This window comes from Rhinolophus sinicus, chromosome 5, assembly GCF_057876585.1.
Source record: "Rhinolophus sinicus isolate RSI-liver-muscle chromosome 5, RSI-T2T, whole genome shotgun sequence".
Classification (NCBI taxonomy): Eukaryota; Metazoa; Chordata; class Mammalia; order Chiroptera; family Rhinolophidae; genus Rhinolophus; species Rhinolophus sinicus.
In genome coordinates, this window is record NC_142505.1 from 37045462 (window position 1) to 37060176 (window position 14715).

General features: G+C 44.0%; 1 protein-coding gene across 1 annotated transcript in view; it reads left to right on the plus strand.

Annotated features, from left to right (window-relative positions):
- The window catches only part of ESYT3 (extended synaptotagmin 3), a 48097-nt gene extending 33382 nt beyond the window's left edge, over window positions 1-14715 (plus strand). Inside the window, exons 11-23 of the mRNA XM_019747665.3 lie at window positions 1181-1229; window positions 1675-1764; window positions 2231-2293; window positions 2398-2460; window positions 2998-3066; window positions 3606-3692; window positions 4280-4429; window positions 6175-6671; window positions 7340-7438; window positions 7962-8093; window positions 13102-13207; window positions 14050-14099; window positions 14428-14715. Of these exons, the coding sequence (XP_019603224.3) occupies window positions 1181-1229; window positions 1675-1764; window positions 2231-2293; window positions 2398-2460; window positions 2998-3066; window positions 3606-3692; window positions 4280-4429; window positions 6175-6671; window positions 7340-7438; window positions 7962-8093; window positions 13102-13207; window positions 14050-14099; window positions 14428-14464 (1492 nt within the window). The 3' untranslated portion in view covers window positions 14465-14715. The remainder of the gene's footprint in view (window positions 1-1180; window positions 1230-1674; window positions 1765-2230; window positions 2294-2397; window positions 2461-2997; window positions 3067-3605; window positions 3693-4279; window positions 4430-6174; window positions 6672-7339; window positions 7439-7961; window positions 8094-13101; window positions 13208-14049; window positions 14100-14427) is intronic.

The following is a 14715-nucleotide window of genomic DNA, read 5'->3' on the forward strand; positions in this document are numbered from 1 at the left end:
GCTATCTGTGGTGGCAAAACAAAAAAGCTGGAGGCTGGAGGATGTCCAGCGTCCGAGGACATTGGTTGAATGTTTGAATAAGTTTGCCATGGCCAAACTACAGAATATCCTGCAGCTTTTAAAAACAATGAGTGAAATCTATGTGTATTGATCTGGAGGATATCCGTTGTGTATCAGGAAGTGGGGGAAGGCAGTGGGGAATCACCTGTGCAGTTGGACTTGTCTTTCCAGGGAGGGTCCCGGTGCGGGTTTGTGTGTACTCGTGTGAGCACAGAAAATGCATGGAAGCTACGCAGCCAGCTGCTCACACTGCTCGTCCCAGAGGGCTGGGATTAGGAGGCAGAAAAGCGTTTTATGCAAATCTTCATACTCCTGTATTTAGCTTATTTCCATGAACACATCATTTTAGAAAGTAGGAACAAAACAAAATGGTAGGAATAAAACATAAGATGACAGCCTAAGACACAGCTCGCCAGCAGATGTTGCTTATCATTTTTCATCTTAATGAAAAAAGTTACAATTTTTGTAATATTGCAGATTAGAAGTTGGCTTGTGGTTGACGTTTTACATAACTGACATCAAGTGTGTTTTGAGCTCACGCATCCGTCTATACATCTAACAGTTTCATGGAATTAATTTCAGTTCTCAGGCTCTTCTGTTTGGGCTTGGGTCAGGGTAGGTGAGAGAAACGCTGTGAATGTGGGTGGACCTCCTCTCACACACATGCCAACGGTCCTTATCCCATGGAGAGCATCAGGGGCAGTTTTGGAAATGGGGGGGCATTGTTACAGTGACTGCAGAAGGTGGTGCCACTGGTATCTAGAGGACACTGGACAGGGAAGCTGAATTCCTGCACTGCACGGGCGGTTTTGCATGATGAAGAATCATTCTACCCAAATGCCAGTAGTACCATCCCCAGGAATTCAGAGCCGATGTGTCCAGCAGTGTCTGCTTAATCCCCTGTGGGGATGGCAGCCACCTGCCTCTGAGGGGGGGGGGCGTGCCTAGTGGGAGCAGCCTTGATGGGCCTTCCTTGGCTTGAGCTGAAAGTGGCTTCCCATTGGTTCTTTGGCATGAATAAGATCCTCTATCTTGAGGGCCCCATTCATATTTGAACACAGATTCTGGGGATGGCCCACCCCTTGGAGCTGAACTGACCCCTCCTCCCTGTGTATTCCAGCCTGCAGATCTGCCTTGGGGATGTCATGATGAGCAGAGTGGTGGACGAGGTAGAGTCGGTGCTTGTGACCCCCTCCCCGTGCACAGTGCTGGCAGGCTGCTTCAGCCCAGCTGCTCCTATGAAATGGCCCTTTTTGTGCTGAGCCACATGTGCCCATCTTTAAGGGCTGGGCGAGGCACAGATGGGTCCAGGGCACCCACCGGGGCCTGGGTTGGAAGAAGCTTCCCTGGAAATGCCCACAGACCAGGGACCTTGAGCAGGGGACAGTCACACGACAGGGGAGGGCAGCTGGGCCTGGGTAGGAGGGCCTTTTCCATCCCACAGTGGAACGCTTCTGCTTTTCTATGACCACATCTCCTAGTCCTTTGAGTTCCGAGTCCACCCTGTCTGAGCTGGTTCACCTTTTCCCTGAAGCTCCTATTAGGGACCCAGAGGGTCAGTAGCACCTCACTGGCCTTTCCCTGAGCTTCCCTTCCCTCCTTATCTCCCCCCAGTGGTTTGTTTTGAACGACACAACCAGCGGGCGGCTGCACCTGCGGCTGGAGTGGCTTTCACTGGTCACTGACCCTGAAGCCCTGATGGAGGTGAGTGCGTGGCGGCGGGGCTCCCTAGCAGCAAGGGGGTCCAGCAGTGAGGCTGGTTGTATGTGGGCTGTGTGTGTGGAGGGAGGGAGGAAGATGAGTCCCCAGGTCTTGCTCCGTCTTCCAGCCAGCCCCTTCTGGAGAATGTGTCCCTCAGGCCTCGCCTGCACATAGGGCAGCTCCTGGCCTCTCAGCAGATGGCCTCTGGAGCATCTCAGCCATCTTCAGGGAAGCTGGGATCCGTAAAAGCTCTGTTAGTGCCTGTCAGCTCAGTTCACTCTTGTGTCTGACGGAATCTGTCATGCTGCCACTGTATTCTCAACAAAAAAGCTAGGTTGTGAGGGAGCGTATGGCCCATCTGGAGGGCAAGGGCGGGCTGGCTTCCTGCTGCCACAAATAGGCTTCTCCAAAACCGGTCTGCGTCTCTTGCTGCTGGGGGCACCTAGTAAGGGTCTGTGTCTGCTTGTAGGACACTGGTGGCTTTTCCACTGCCATCCTCGTGGTCTTCTTGGAGAGCGCATGCAACCTACCGGTGAGTGGTGACATGGCCAGTGTCACACACACCCTGCCCTTGTGCACCTTTGAAATGGAAATTTACGAATGTTCTGCTGCTCATTTACCCTTCTTGTGCTGCAGAGAAGCCCTTTTGACTACCTGAATGGCGAATATCGAGCCAAAAAACTCTCCAGGTTTGCTAAGGCAAGTTTGTGTGTGGCTGAAAACTTGAGTAACAGCAAATTGTAACTCCTTTTCCCCAGAGTAACCACAGCCCCGTAGCTTCTGGGCGACAGTCTCTGCCATTCATCAAGTCAGCTGTGAGCCAGGCACTGAGCATGGCAGCTCATCCGTGCTGTTCATTGTGCCTAGGTCCCATGATGGCTGTGTGTCCAATTTTATTGCCATTTTACAAATAGGACTCAGAAAGTTAAGTGCCTGGGTCACACAGCTAAGGGAGGAGCCAGAACTTGACACCCCAGTTCCAGGGAACAAGGGCCTGTGCCCAGGCAGGCCCAGCTCTGGCCACCTGTCTAACTGGAAGCTCCTCCGGGGTCGGTGCTTGCACAGTAATGGCAGCCCAGGGGCCCGGGGAGCACCAGGGTCGCCTTCTCTCAAATGGAGCCAACGGGCTGGCCACAGGTCCCACAGAGGCTCGGGAAGGCTGGGGGTACAGTGACTGGTGTCTCAAGCTGACTCTGATGGTGCCCCCTTCATTGTTGTGGATTTGCCCCCTCACAGAATAAGGTCAGCAGAGACCCTTCTTCCTATGTCAAGCTATCTGTGGGCAAGAAGACATACACGAGCAAGGTACGACAGTTTGGTGTGTCGCCGTGGGCTAAGGAAATCAGTGCCCCAACCCTTTTCAGGGAGAGAAGCAAAAGACAGGCATTAACTTACGCTGAATGCTTAGTAGGTGCCGGGACACTTTGTTATTTTATTTAGTCTTCAGAGTAACCTCACAAATAGTTTTATAGTTCAAGAATCTGAGAGTCAGAGATCAGTGACTTACCCAAAGGCACACACTAAAAAACAGCAGAACTAGGGTTCAAGCCTGGGGATGGCTCTAAGCCTGTGTCCTTTCCGCCACCCCACTGAGGTTCTTAGTCCAGCAGCAGAAGTCCCGTCACCGCCCTGCCCCCCACCCCAAATGAGCGCTAATGCTGGTATGATTTTCAGCCCCTGTAACACTTCCTGGCAAAACTCCCCTTGCCTTTGAGTGGGTCTGGTCCTGTGCAGACATAGCAGGCTCCCAGGGGTACCCAGCAGCCAGAGTGAGAGCAGAGGGTGCCGGTATCCTGCTCTGTCCGACCTGGCCTTGTAATGATCTCTCCCTCTTCTGTCCCCAGACCTGTCCACGAAGCAAGGACCCTGTGTGGAGCCAGGTGTTCTCCTTCTTTGTGCACAATGTGACAACTGAGCACCTGCATCTCAAGGTTTGCTGGAAGTGGGGCTCTTAGAACAGAGCTACAAGGTGTCTAAGCCAGCTTGGGGGGGGGGGAGCTCGTAGTGCACCTCGCTCAGGTTCTCCTGGCAGTAGAGTCAGCCCTGTGAGGGAGAGGACACTAAGGCCCGACATCTTCAGGACGCTGGTGCCCAAGGTCACTCGTAAGAGGCTGTGAAGGACAAACCCTGAAGTCACTTGGCTCTCCCTGTAAGTCCTTTCTAGTTGTTACCCAGAGTGGCCTGTGTTGAAATCTACTCAGGCCATTAATGATGTATGTCTTTAAAACAAAATGTTTAATCTTTAGAAAAGATCTATGGAAGAGAAATATGTTTATTTTACACGTGAGCAAATAGAGGTCTCCTCAAGCCCATGTCACAGACTTGCCTCGCATAGATCATAATTGCCTCGACCCTGACTCCCTCTCTTCCCCTGACTGAAGGCAGGGTCCCAGGCCCAGTTTTCAGAACGGGACCAGAGGCCAATAAAAGCACAGTACATATTTACAAGGGGCCCAGCGTGGTGCTGGTGACGGTGGGGCTTGGTTATGCTATTGTTTTGTGACTGACCCCTGCCCAGGTGCTTGACGATGACCAAGAGTATGCTCTGGGGGTGCTGGAGTTCCCCCTGTGCCAGATTCTCCCCTGTGCAGACCTCACCCTCGAGCAACGATTTCAGCTGGACCACTCAGGCCTGGACAGCCTCATCTCCATGAGGCTGGTGCTGCGGGTAAGTTGCTCCCCTTGGCCCCCAGGGGAGGCAGGGGGTGGAGCCCTAGCACTACGTACCTGGTCTGTGCCAGGAAGGAGCCAGGAGATGGATGCATGTTTTTCATCAACTTTAGAATACTGTCAGCCATTATCTCTTCAAACGTCACCCCTCCCATTCTTCTAATCCTTCCTTCCTTTTATGCTGGACCTTCTCATCATCTCCTCCTGACCTGACCTCATCTTCACATTGTCCATCTCTTTATCTCTCGGTGCTACCCTCTAATGTCCTCAGCTCTGTCTTCCAGACCACTAACTTTTTCTTTGGCTGTCCCTAATCTGCTGTTTAACCTCTTCACGGTTTTTATTTCAAAAGCTATTTTTTATTTCTAATTTTATCTTTTCCAGATCCACTTTCTTTTTTCATTGTAATTTATTGTCTTCTCATGGTTCTATTTCATCTTTAATCATTTGAAAATACTTATAATGTATGTCTGTTAATTCTATTATTTGAACCTTGGGAATTGAATTTTGATGTTTGTTGTTGTCTGTTGATGCTCTTTCATGGTGACTCATTTCGGTGTTTGGTAACTTGTGTTGCATACATATGTACAGTGTTCCTTTGTGACCTGGATTGAGGTTGTTCACTTCCAAGGAGGCTCTGCAGTTGCTGCACCTCAGGGGCACTGCAAACCTGGGTTCATTTTTATGTTAATTTTTAACTTTGGGTTTCAAGACCCCTCAGGTAGTATAAATTCATATGAGACAGGCCTGTAAGGTACCATATTCTCAGTAAAGACTTTATTTCCCCCCAACCAGAGTACAGGTTAAGACAGACACACTTCTTATCATCAGTCTTTTGCTGGAATGTTTATCCTGGACTACTTTTCACTAAAGAGATCCCACCTTCATGGTCTTACTTCAACTCCTAGCCTCACACTGACCAAGGCCTCTTCACCTAAACCCTTGGATTCCAAGTTTAATAAATGTAGGGTCATTTAGAAATGAATAACTTATAAAGGAGAGCTTAACCTTTATTTTTATTTTTCTTTTTTTAACCTTAGGGATTTTCCTTACTTTCTTGTGAATTTGGCCACACTTTTAAAAGGATGTTTGTTCATTTTATTTGGCATTCCTAACAAGACGTTTTTCAGAATATTTTGACCACCAAAATGGAAATGGAAAACCCTAGGAAGGGTCCTGATGATTAATAGCTGAGGGAAAAGGGGAGAAACACAATGGCTGAGGTTTGAAACTTTGGCGCTGGGAGCACAGGGGTGTGGCTGGGTAGGAAACACATTTTAGGGCAAGCGATGAATAAGGTGACAGCTGGAAAATGACCATATCCAGAAGGCAGCTGGTGACACATGTGGAGGTTAAGGTGAGGGCAAGACTGGAGGTGTAGTTCTGGGCGTCCACTGCACAGAGGAGAAGCACATGCTGTGAGAGTGGCCAGGTCTCCAGCAGCCAGTACGAGTGTAGAGAGAAGGGACCAGGGCTGAGTCTTCATGAAGACCCACTAGTGTGAGGCAGGCAGAAGGGAAAGGGTAGAGAGGCACTGGTGGGAGGGGGCCAGGGGCAGAGAGAGGTTAAGGAAAATATAGTCTGGGGGCGGGGGGAATCCATTGACTTGGGCAGTCAGGAAGGAACAGAGAGTTTTGAGGAAACCGTTCCTTCGAGGAAAAAGAAAACCGGAGATTAAGGTGAGAGCAGAGGAGGAGAAGGCGGTGGGACCAGCCCATAAACAACCCTGTTATCTGCTTACAGCTCCTACGTGTGGAAGAACGAGAGATGGGCAGCCCATACACAGGGCCTGAAGCCCTAAAGAAAGGCCCTCTGTTCGTTAAGAAGGTGGACACCAACCAGGGCCCCAAAGCCCCACCCCAGGGAGAGGGCCCTGCAGATTGGCCATGCCCCCCAGACTCTGCTTCTGATACCAAGGAAGCCTCCAAGAGCACCACGACAGCCACCAGTGCCACCACTGCTGCCTGCGAGCCCACACCCCACGAGCCAGGCCCAGAGCCCAAAGGCAAGGACAGTGCCAAAGGGTTCTGTAGGCCCACGGGGGAGAAGAAGAGTTCGGACACCAACTTCCTGACTGTCCCAGGCTCCCATTCTCCAGGGCCCATCAAGTCACCCAGACCCATGAAATGCCCTGCTTCCCCATTTGTATGGCCGCCCGCGAGGCTGGCTCCCAGCTTTTCCTCACTCAACTCCCTGGCCTCCTCCTGCTTTGACCTGACAGATGTCAGCCTCGACACTGAGTATGCACCTCTCTGCTTAATCTTTTCTAAACTACCTACATGAAAAATAACTCCCTGGATGGAAAAGTGGATTTGAACTTACTTTTCTGTGCAAGTTCTAGTGTTTCACAAAATGGCTTCCTGAGAGGGGTAGAAAGAGAATGTCCGTCCTGCACAGTCGGCTGTGGCTCTAGCTACAGACCAACTGTAAAACAGACGCTGGACTTTGTCAAGTGTCCTTACAGCAGAAACATTCCTTGAATTCTAAAGAGTTACAGAGGGAAGCTGCAGAAACCTTAGAAGATGCAATTATGTAATCAATGACTGCCGCTTAAGTGTTGACCGTGGGCTTAACGCATTATTTGATTTAATTTGATCTTCACAATAACCCTATGAGATAGAACTTACCATCTTAAAGGTTAAATAACTCACCCAAGGTCCCACAAGAAATCATGGCCTAAAGGCAGATCCCGCTCCAGGGTTCGTGCTCTTCCTCTTGTGAAGTAGGAGAATTAATTCTACGTGAATGCTGGATGGAACTGGCTTCCAACTGGAAGGAAACTTACTGGGAATTTCTTATTAATCCACAGGGCTCAATGTTCCAAAAGCAGGACATGCTCTGTCTTGGGGGTCGGGGGAGAGGCCAGCAGTTGTAATGGCACGAGATGTGACAAGCCCTTTCTTTGCAGAGGCAGGGGTCTCAGGTGGCGGAGGCTGGGCGAGATTCGGCTCACAGTGCGCTATGTGTGTCTGCGTCGCTGCCTCAGTGTGCTCATCAACGGCTGCAGGTAATGGGATGCTGGGGCCAGGAGAGGTCCTTTGGGAGTATCAGGTGGCCAAAAATTAGAGTACGGGCCCCTGAGCGATGGCAGGAGTGGGCAGCACCAGTGTAATACAATGGGAAGGCGCGGGGCTTGAAGGCCGCGTGCTGTGAGTGACAAGGGCCTCAGGGGAGCTGATGGGCTCCAGAGCCAACGGCTTTACTCAGACGTAACCACTGCAGAACTGTCTGGGGTCATGGGAGGCAATACGTTTCCTCAGGTGGGTGAAGATCTTGAACTTTAGATGGAAAGTAACTTGGCTCTATTCCAGATTTTACAGAAACACGTTTTTAAAACCATGTGTCTGATGTTTTTTTCCTCCAAATGCTACAGACTTGTGCTTTTTTTTTTTGGTCATCTAGATTACTGAGCATTTTTTATCCTCAAGGCCATCCAAAGCTGAATGGTTAGTACAGCTTTCTCCACATGAGTGTTTTCAATGTTTCAAAACCAGGACCTTTTTTCTTTCATGTCTTTGAAACTAAATCAGAAACCTGACACCCTGTACCAGCAGTGGAGTGGATCCCTATGTTCGTGTCTACTTGTTGCCGGAAAGGAGGTGGGCAAGTCGTAAGAAAACCTCAGTGAAGCGGAAGACCCTGGAACCCCTGTTTGATGAGACGTGAGTGAGTGGGCCCGTTGGCCTGCCTAGAGCGCCTTATCCATTCAAATACTTGCCAGGCACCAGTTGTGAGCCTGGCAGCCTGCCAGATGATATGAAGGGCTAAGGTTGAACTGGACATGGTCTGGGCCTTCATGAAGCTTCTATATACTTTAGTGGGAGAAAAGCACTGCCAGGGCAGTTTAGCAAAATAGCTACCCACTTTCTTTGCCCATAGTAGCTAGTATTCCTGATTATGAAATGTTCCATACCCTTTCTCCTTAAGTGAAGGCTCTTTGGCAGTAAAATGATTTGAATCTGGCCATACATATGATAGATATAGATATAGATATATAGATATAGATCTGTATCTATCTATCTATCTATCTATCTATCTATCTATCTATCTATCTATCTATCTATATATATATATCTCAAACCTGTTTTAAAGCAGCAGTTAAAAATAAACATATCTTGAACCTAAGGATCTAAAATTTCCTCCAAAGCTCCAAGCTCTTTGGTCTGTCTTCCCTCCTGTAACAAAGCATAGGTGTCAGGTGAAACAGACACCTCCCCTAGCTTGTCCACCCTGTTCTTGGGGACGAGACTGGTAGACAGATCCTTATCACATTGCTTGTTTTTGGTGGGTCTGTGGTGGCAAGTCTTCTCAATATTCTTGATTTCAAGTTCACCTCAAGGTACAGAAGTCAAAATCTCATCATTGCTTCCTATTGCTTCAGGATGCTAAGAGAAGCTATTTCTAGCCAGCCTAGGAAGATATACCTCATAATTTTGGTTTCTGCTTATCTTAGAATGAGTCATTTTAGGTTTTACTTCCCTTGCCTTTGGGACCAAGTTCCCAAAGATTCCTCTGAGACCAAGGTCCGTAAGTTTAGTGCCTGTGTGTTCGCCTATGTTTTATTTCAGGTCTTGCATTCAAGGCTTTAATCCATTTTGAGTTAATTTTGGTATCTTGTGTCAGGTAGCAGTCTAGTTTCATTCTTTTGCATGTGGCTTTCCCGTTTTCCCAACACCATTTATTGAAGAGACTTTTATTTCTCCAATGTATGTTTTTGGCTTCTTTGTCAAAAATTATAATAGTTGGCCATATATGTGTGGGTTTATATCTGGGCTCTCAGTTCTGTTCGATTGGTCTGTGTATCTGTTTTTCTGCCACTACCATACTGTTTTGATTACTGAAGCTTTGTAGTATAATTTGAAATCAAGGAGGTGATACCTCTGGCTTGGTTTTTTTTCCTCAGGATTGCTTTGGCTATTCAAGGTCTTTTGTGGTTCCATACCAATTTGAGGATTGTTCTATTTCTGTGAGATATGCCTTTGGAATTTTGGTAGGGATTGTATTAAATCTATATATTGCTTTAGGTAATATGGCCACTTTAACAAAGTGAATTCTTCTAATCAATGAATATGGAATATCTTTCCATTTCTTTATGTCTTCAATTTCTTTTTCAACAATGTCTTGTAGTTTTTAGTGTAAAGATCCTTCACCTCTTTTGTTAGGTTTATTCCTAGGTATTTTATTCTTTTTGTTGCAATTGTAAATGGGATTGTTTTCTTCATTGCTCGTTCTGATATATCATTGTTAGTATACAGGAATACTCGTACAACAGATTTTTGTATGTTGATTTTGTATTCTACAACTTTACCATATTTTATTGTTTCTAATAGTTTTTTCGTGAAGTCTGGGGTTTCCTATATATAGAATCATGTCATCTGCAAACAGTGACAGTTTTACTTCTTCACTCCCAATTTTGATGCCTTTTATTTCTTCTTTTTGCCTAACTGATCTTGCTAGAACTTCCAGCCATATGTTGAACAACAGTGATGAGAGTGGCATCCTTGTCTTTTCCTGATCTTAGAGGAAAAGCTTTGTTTTTCATGGAATACATTAGCTGAGGGTTTGTCATATGTGGGCTTTATTATGTTGAAGTACTTTCTGTATATACCCATTTTATTGAGTGCTTTTATCATAAATGGATGTTGTGTAAACTGTCAAATGCTTTTTCTGCATCTATTGATATGACTTTTATCCTTCATTTTGTTAATGTGGTAGATAGATCACATTGATTTGTGTATGTTGAACCATCATTGCATCCCTAGAATGAACCCTACTTTACTGTGATGTATTATCCCTTTTAATGTATTTTTAATGTAATATATTGCTATTATTTTGTTTAGGTTGTTTGTATCTATGTTCATCAGAGATATTGGCCTGTAATTTTCTTTTTTGTGTGTTGTCATTGCCTGGTTTTGGTATCAGGGTAAGGTTAGCCTTGGAAAATTACTTAGGAAGTGTTCCCCCTTCAATTTTTTGGAAAAGTTTTATAAAGATAGGTATTTAATCTTCTTTGAATTCTGGTTGAATTTACCAGTGAAGCCATCTGACCCTGGGCTTTTGTTTTTTTTGGAGATTTTGGTTAGTGTTTCAATTTCCTTACTAGTGATCGGTCTATTTAGGTTTTCCAATTCTTCATGGTTCAGTCTAGGAAGGGTATATATTTGTAAGAATTTGTCTATATCTTCTAGGTTACTGAATTTGGTGGCACATAGCCTTTCATAGTATTCTTGTATAATCCATTGTATTTCTGTGGTGTCTGATGTAACTTCTTTCATTTCTGATTTGAGTCTTTTCTCTTTTCCCCTTGAGTCTAGCAAGCGGTTTGTCCATTTTATTTATCTGTTCAGAGAACCAGCAGCTCTTTGTTTCATTGATTTTTTGGTATTATTTCTATTGACATTTTTTCTATTTTTTCCTTTTTCTCTATTTCTTTTATTAGGTCGGTGCAAAAATAATTGTGGTTTAAAAGGTTAAAGATAATTGCAAAAACTGCAATTATTTTTACACCAACCTAACATTTTTGTCTCTAGTTTTCATTATTTCCTTCTGCTGACTTTGGGCTTAGTTTGTTCTTCTGTTTCTAATTCTTTAAGGTGTAATGTTAGATTGTTTGAGATTTTTCTTGTTTCTTGAGATTGGTGTGTAATGCTATACACTTCCCTCTTAGTACCACTTATAAACTCCTAGAACAAAACATAGATGGTAAAGCTCCTTGATATTGGTCTTGATGATTTTTTGAATTTGATACTAAAAGCAAAGGCAACAAAAGCAAAAATAAACACGTGGGACTACAACAAATTAAGTAGCTTCTGCACAGCAAAGGAAACCATAAACAAAATAAAAAGGCAACCTACAGAATGGGAAAAGATACTTGCAAATCATGTATCTGATAAGGGTTGAATATCCAAAATATATAAAGAACTCATACAACTCAATAGGAAAAAAAACAAACAATCTAATTAAGAATGGTCAGAATATCTGAATAGACATTTTCCCAAAGAAATCATACAGATGGCCAACAGGTACATGAAAAAGTGCTCAACATCACTAATCATCAGGAAAATGCAAATCAATACTACAATGAGATATCACCTCCTACCTGTTCCAAAAAGACAAGCAATAACAAGCGTTGGCGAGGATGTGGAGAAAAGGGAACCCTTGTGCACTCTTGGTGGGAAAGTAAATTGATGCAGCCACTATGGAAAACAGTATGGAGGTTCTTCAAAAACTTAAAAATAGAACTACCATATGATCAGCAATTCTACTTCTGGGTATTTATCCAAAGAAAATGAAAACACCACCGTGTTTCCCCAAAAATAAAACCTAGCCGGACCATCAGCTCTAATGCGTCTTTTGGAGCAAAAATTAATATAAGACTCAATCTTATATAATATAATGTAATAATATAATTAATATAACATACAATTATAATTATAACATAATATATAATATATAATACAATATATAAGACCGAGTCTTATATTAATTTTTGCTCCAAAAGACACATTAGAACTGATGGTCCAGCTAGGTCTTATTTTCGGGAAACACGGTAATTCAAAAAGATATATGCACCCTCATGTTCACTGCAGCATTATTTACAATAGCTAGGACATGGAAGCAACCTAAATGTCCATTGACAGATGAATGGATAAAGAAAATGTGTGTGTGTGTATTTTTCATCCATGGGAGAGAAAGTAATTCTACCATTTGCAACACCATGGATGGACCTTGAGGGAATTATGCTAAGCAAAATAATTCTGACAGAAAAAGATACTTACTATATGATTTTATACGTGGAATCTAAAAAAAAAAAAAAACTGAGCTCATGAGTATAGAGAACAGACTGGCATTTGCTTGAGGTGGGGGGGTGAGGGTGGGCAAAATGGGTAAAGAGGGTCAAAAGGTACAAATTTCTAGTTATAATAAGTCACGGAGATACAATGTACAGCATGGTGACTATAGTTAATATTATATTGCATATTGGAAAGTAGCTGGGAGAATGGATCTTGCACAAGAAGAAAGTAACTATGGTGACGGATGTTAACTAGACTTATTGTGATCATTTTCAATATGTACAAGTATTGAATCATTATGTTGTACACCTGAAACTAATGTCACTTATACCTCAATAAATAAAAAGATTAAAACACCCTAGAAGAAGACCAGAGGCCTCTTATGAGTACATGACAAAGCCTGTACACTAAGATTCCTCTGCCTTACCCCACAGGCCTAAGTGGGGAGAAGCCACTATTTTCCATGCAACTCCAGCAAACCTAACTATTCAGCATCCTAGTCCTTAGCTGGTCAGAGTAAAACAACTTAGAAAGGGGTCGAGGTGGTCCTCTGAGCAGACACTGTACAGAGTGAGAAGGGGCAACTGAAAGAGTGGCAGCTAAGGCAGAGTCAGAGAAAGAAAGCAAATCACAAAGCAAAGTGGCCCCAGCCACTTCTCAGAGAGGCAAACAGCAGGGTTTGTGAATAACACAGGACAGCAATTATGTATAATACGACACACTGAGTATCTGCTATGAACCAATACTGTTCTAGTTGTTCCTCTCAATTGTCTACATCTTCTGTTGTAAAAGTAGGAAAACGGATGCAATACTTTAGATTTTCAACAAAAATGATGAAAATATGTAAATATGATTTCCTGACTTTTTTCTCTTAAAGATTTGAATTTTTTGTTCCCATGGAAGAAGTCAAGAAGAGATCACTAGACGTCGCAGTGAAAAACAGTAGGCCACTTGGCTCACACAGAAGGAAGGAGCTAGGAAAAGTAAGTACAAGGAGTCTTGGTACTCGGTGCCTCCTGGTACTCTAGCTGGAGTTCACTGGTGGAACACACCTTGTTGAAATTCCGATGGAATTATCTGGCTATTAGCAGAACTGACTTTAAGGAAGATATAGCCTTAATGGGAGCTTTTTGTTTCGTGTGTGTTGCTGTTGTTTTTAACATTCTTGAAACTAAAGAATATAGGTATATAAATTAATGTGATAAATGCTATTTCAACAAACTTGAAAATATCCAAATTCATCATTCTACAAGTATTTGAACATGCTGTTTTGATAAATACAGACAGCACTGTGTGTGGTGAAGCTTGGATCTCATTACATCAGTGCTTTTGTGGTGATGGGATTTCACTTAAAATAGAAGTAGAGGAAATATAATCCTCAGGGAGATGCCAAAGACAGACGAAAGAATGGTATTTGTACAGTACTTTGTCACTGCATTTTTAACAAGCACCTTACACTCATCTTTTTAAAGCTCACTTCTGTGAAGTAGGTGATATTATCCCCCTTTTACAGTTGGGGCAACTATTGCTTAAAATTATGAATCAGTTAATGAGTAAAGGCAAGTTGTTCTCGCTTTCTGTAACATTCATGAATACATTCCTGAGGTGTAACTCCAAAGAGCAGTTCACCTTTTCCCAGGACACTGAACTGAGGTCAGTGTCTGCGTGCTTATGGAGAGGTTCCAGAAGGAAAGCCAAAGCAAAAGAGCCCTTGCTCAAAACTCCAAAACCCGAGGAAGCCCTTTTTACGATCAATTCCGTTTATCCCAGTGTTTCCATTTAATGCAATTTTGGGGACGTGAACTGATTATTTGTGATTGTTTAGGTACTGATTGACTTATCGAAAGAAGATCTGATTATGGGCTTCTCACGATGGTGAGTCCTTTCATTTTCTCAAGTTCATCTGCTAGTTAAGACATTATCTCAGTTGCCCACACTCTCCAAAGTTTTTCCTTTTCAATACATTTCAGCTCCTCTGGTTACTAAAGAGGGAGACTGATTATCACCTTAACTTAAGACTTTACTACCTGCAGATCTTACTTACCTAAAGGTCTCTGGAAGCTCCAGCCATAACCCTGGCTGGCCAACTTACAGGGAGATGGGTTCTGCTGGTGCCATACCGGCCCAGGCAGGCTAGACTGTCCTGATGCGGCCACAACATACTCTCAATACTAACGTAAGTCCAAACCCAACTGTCTTACAGGTACGAGCTGACTCCAGATGGACAGCCTAGAAGTTGATGATGAGCAACATTAGTACCTTTATAGTAAAATGTGTACATATGTATATTTTATAATAATTTAAATCAGAAGAGTTATTTGAAAATATATATACATACATTCTTGTGTGATATTGAACTGCATGACTGAATAGTATTAGGAAGAGACAAACATATATGTAAAAGCAAGAACTACTCTCTCTTGGTTGGATTTAATTGTTCAAATCCCAAAAGAAACGGGGTATTCCTGCCTAATAAATTATAAGAACCTTA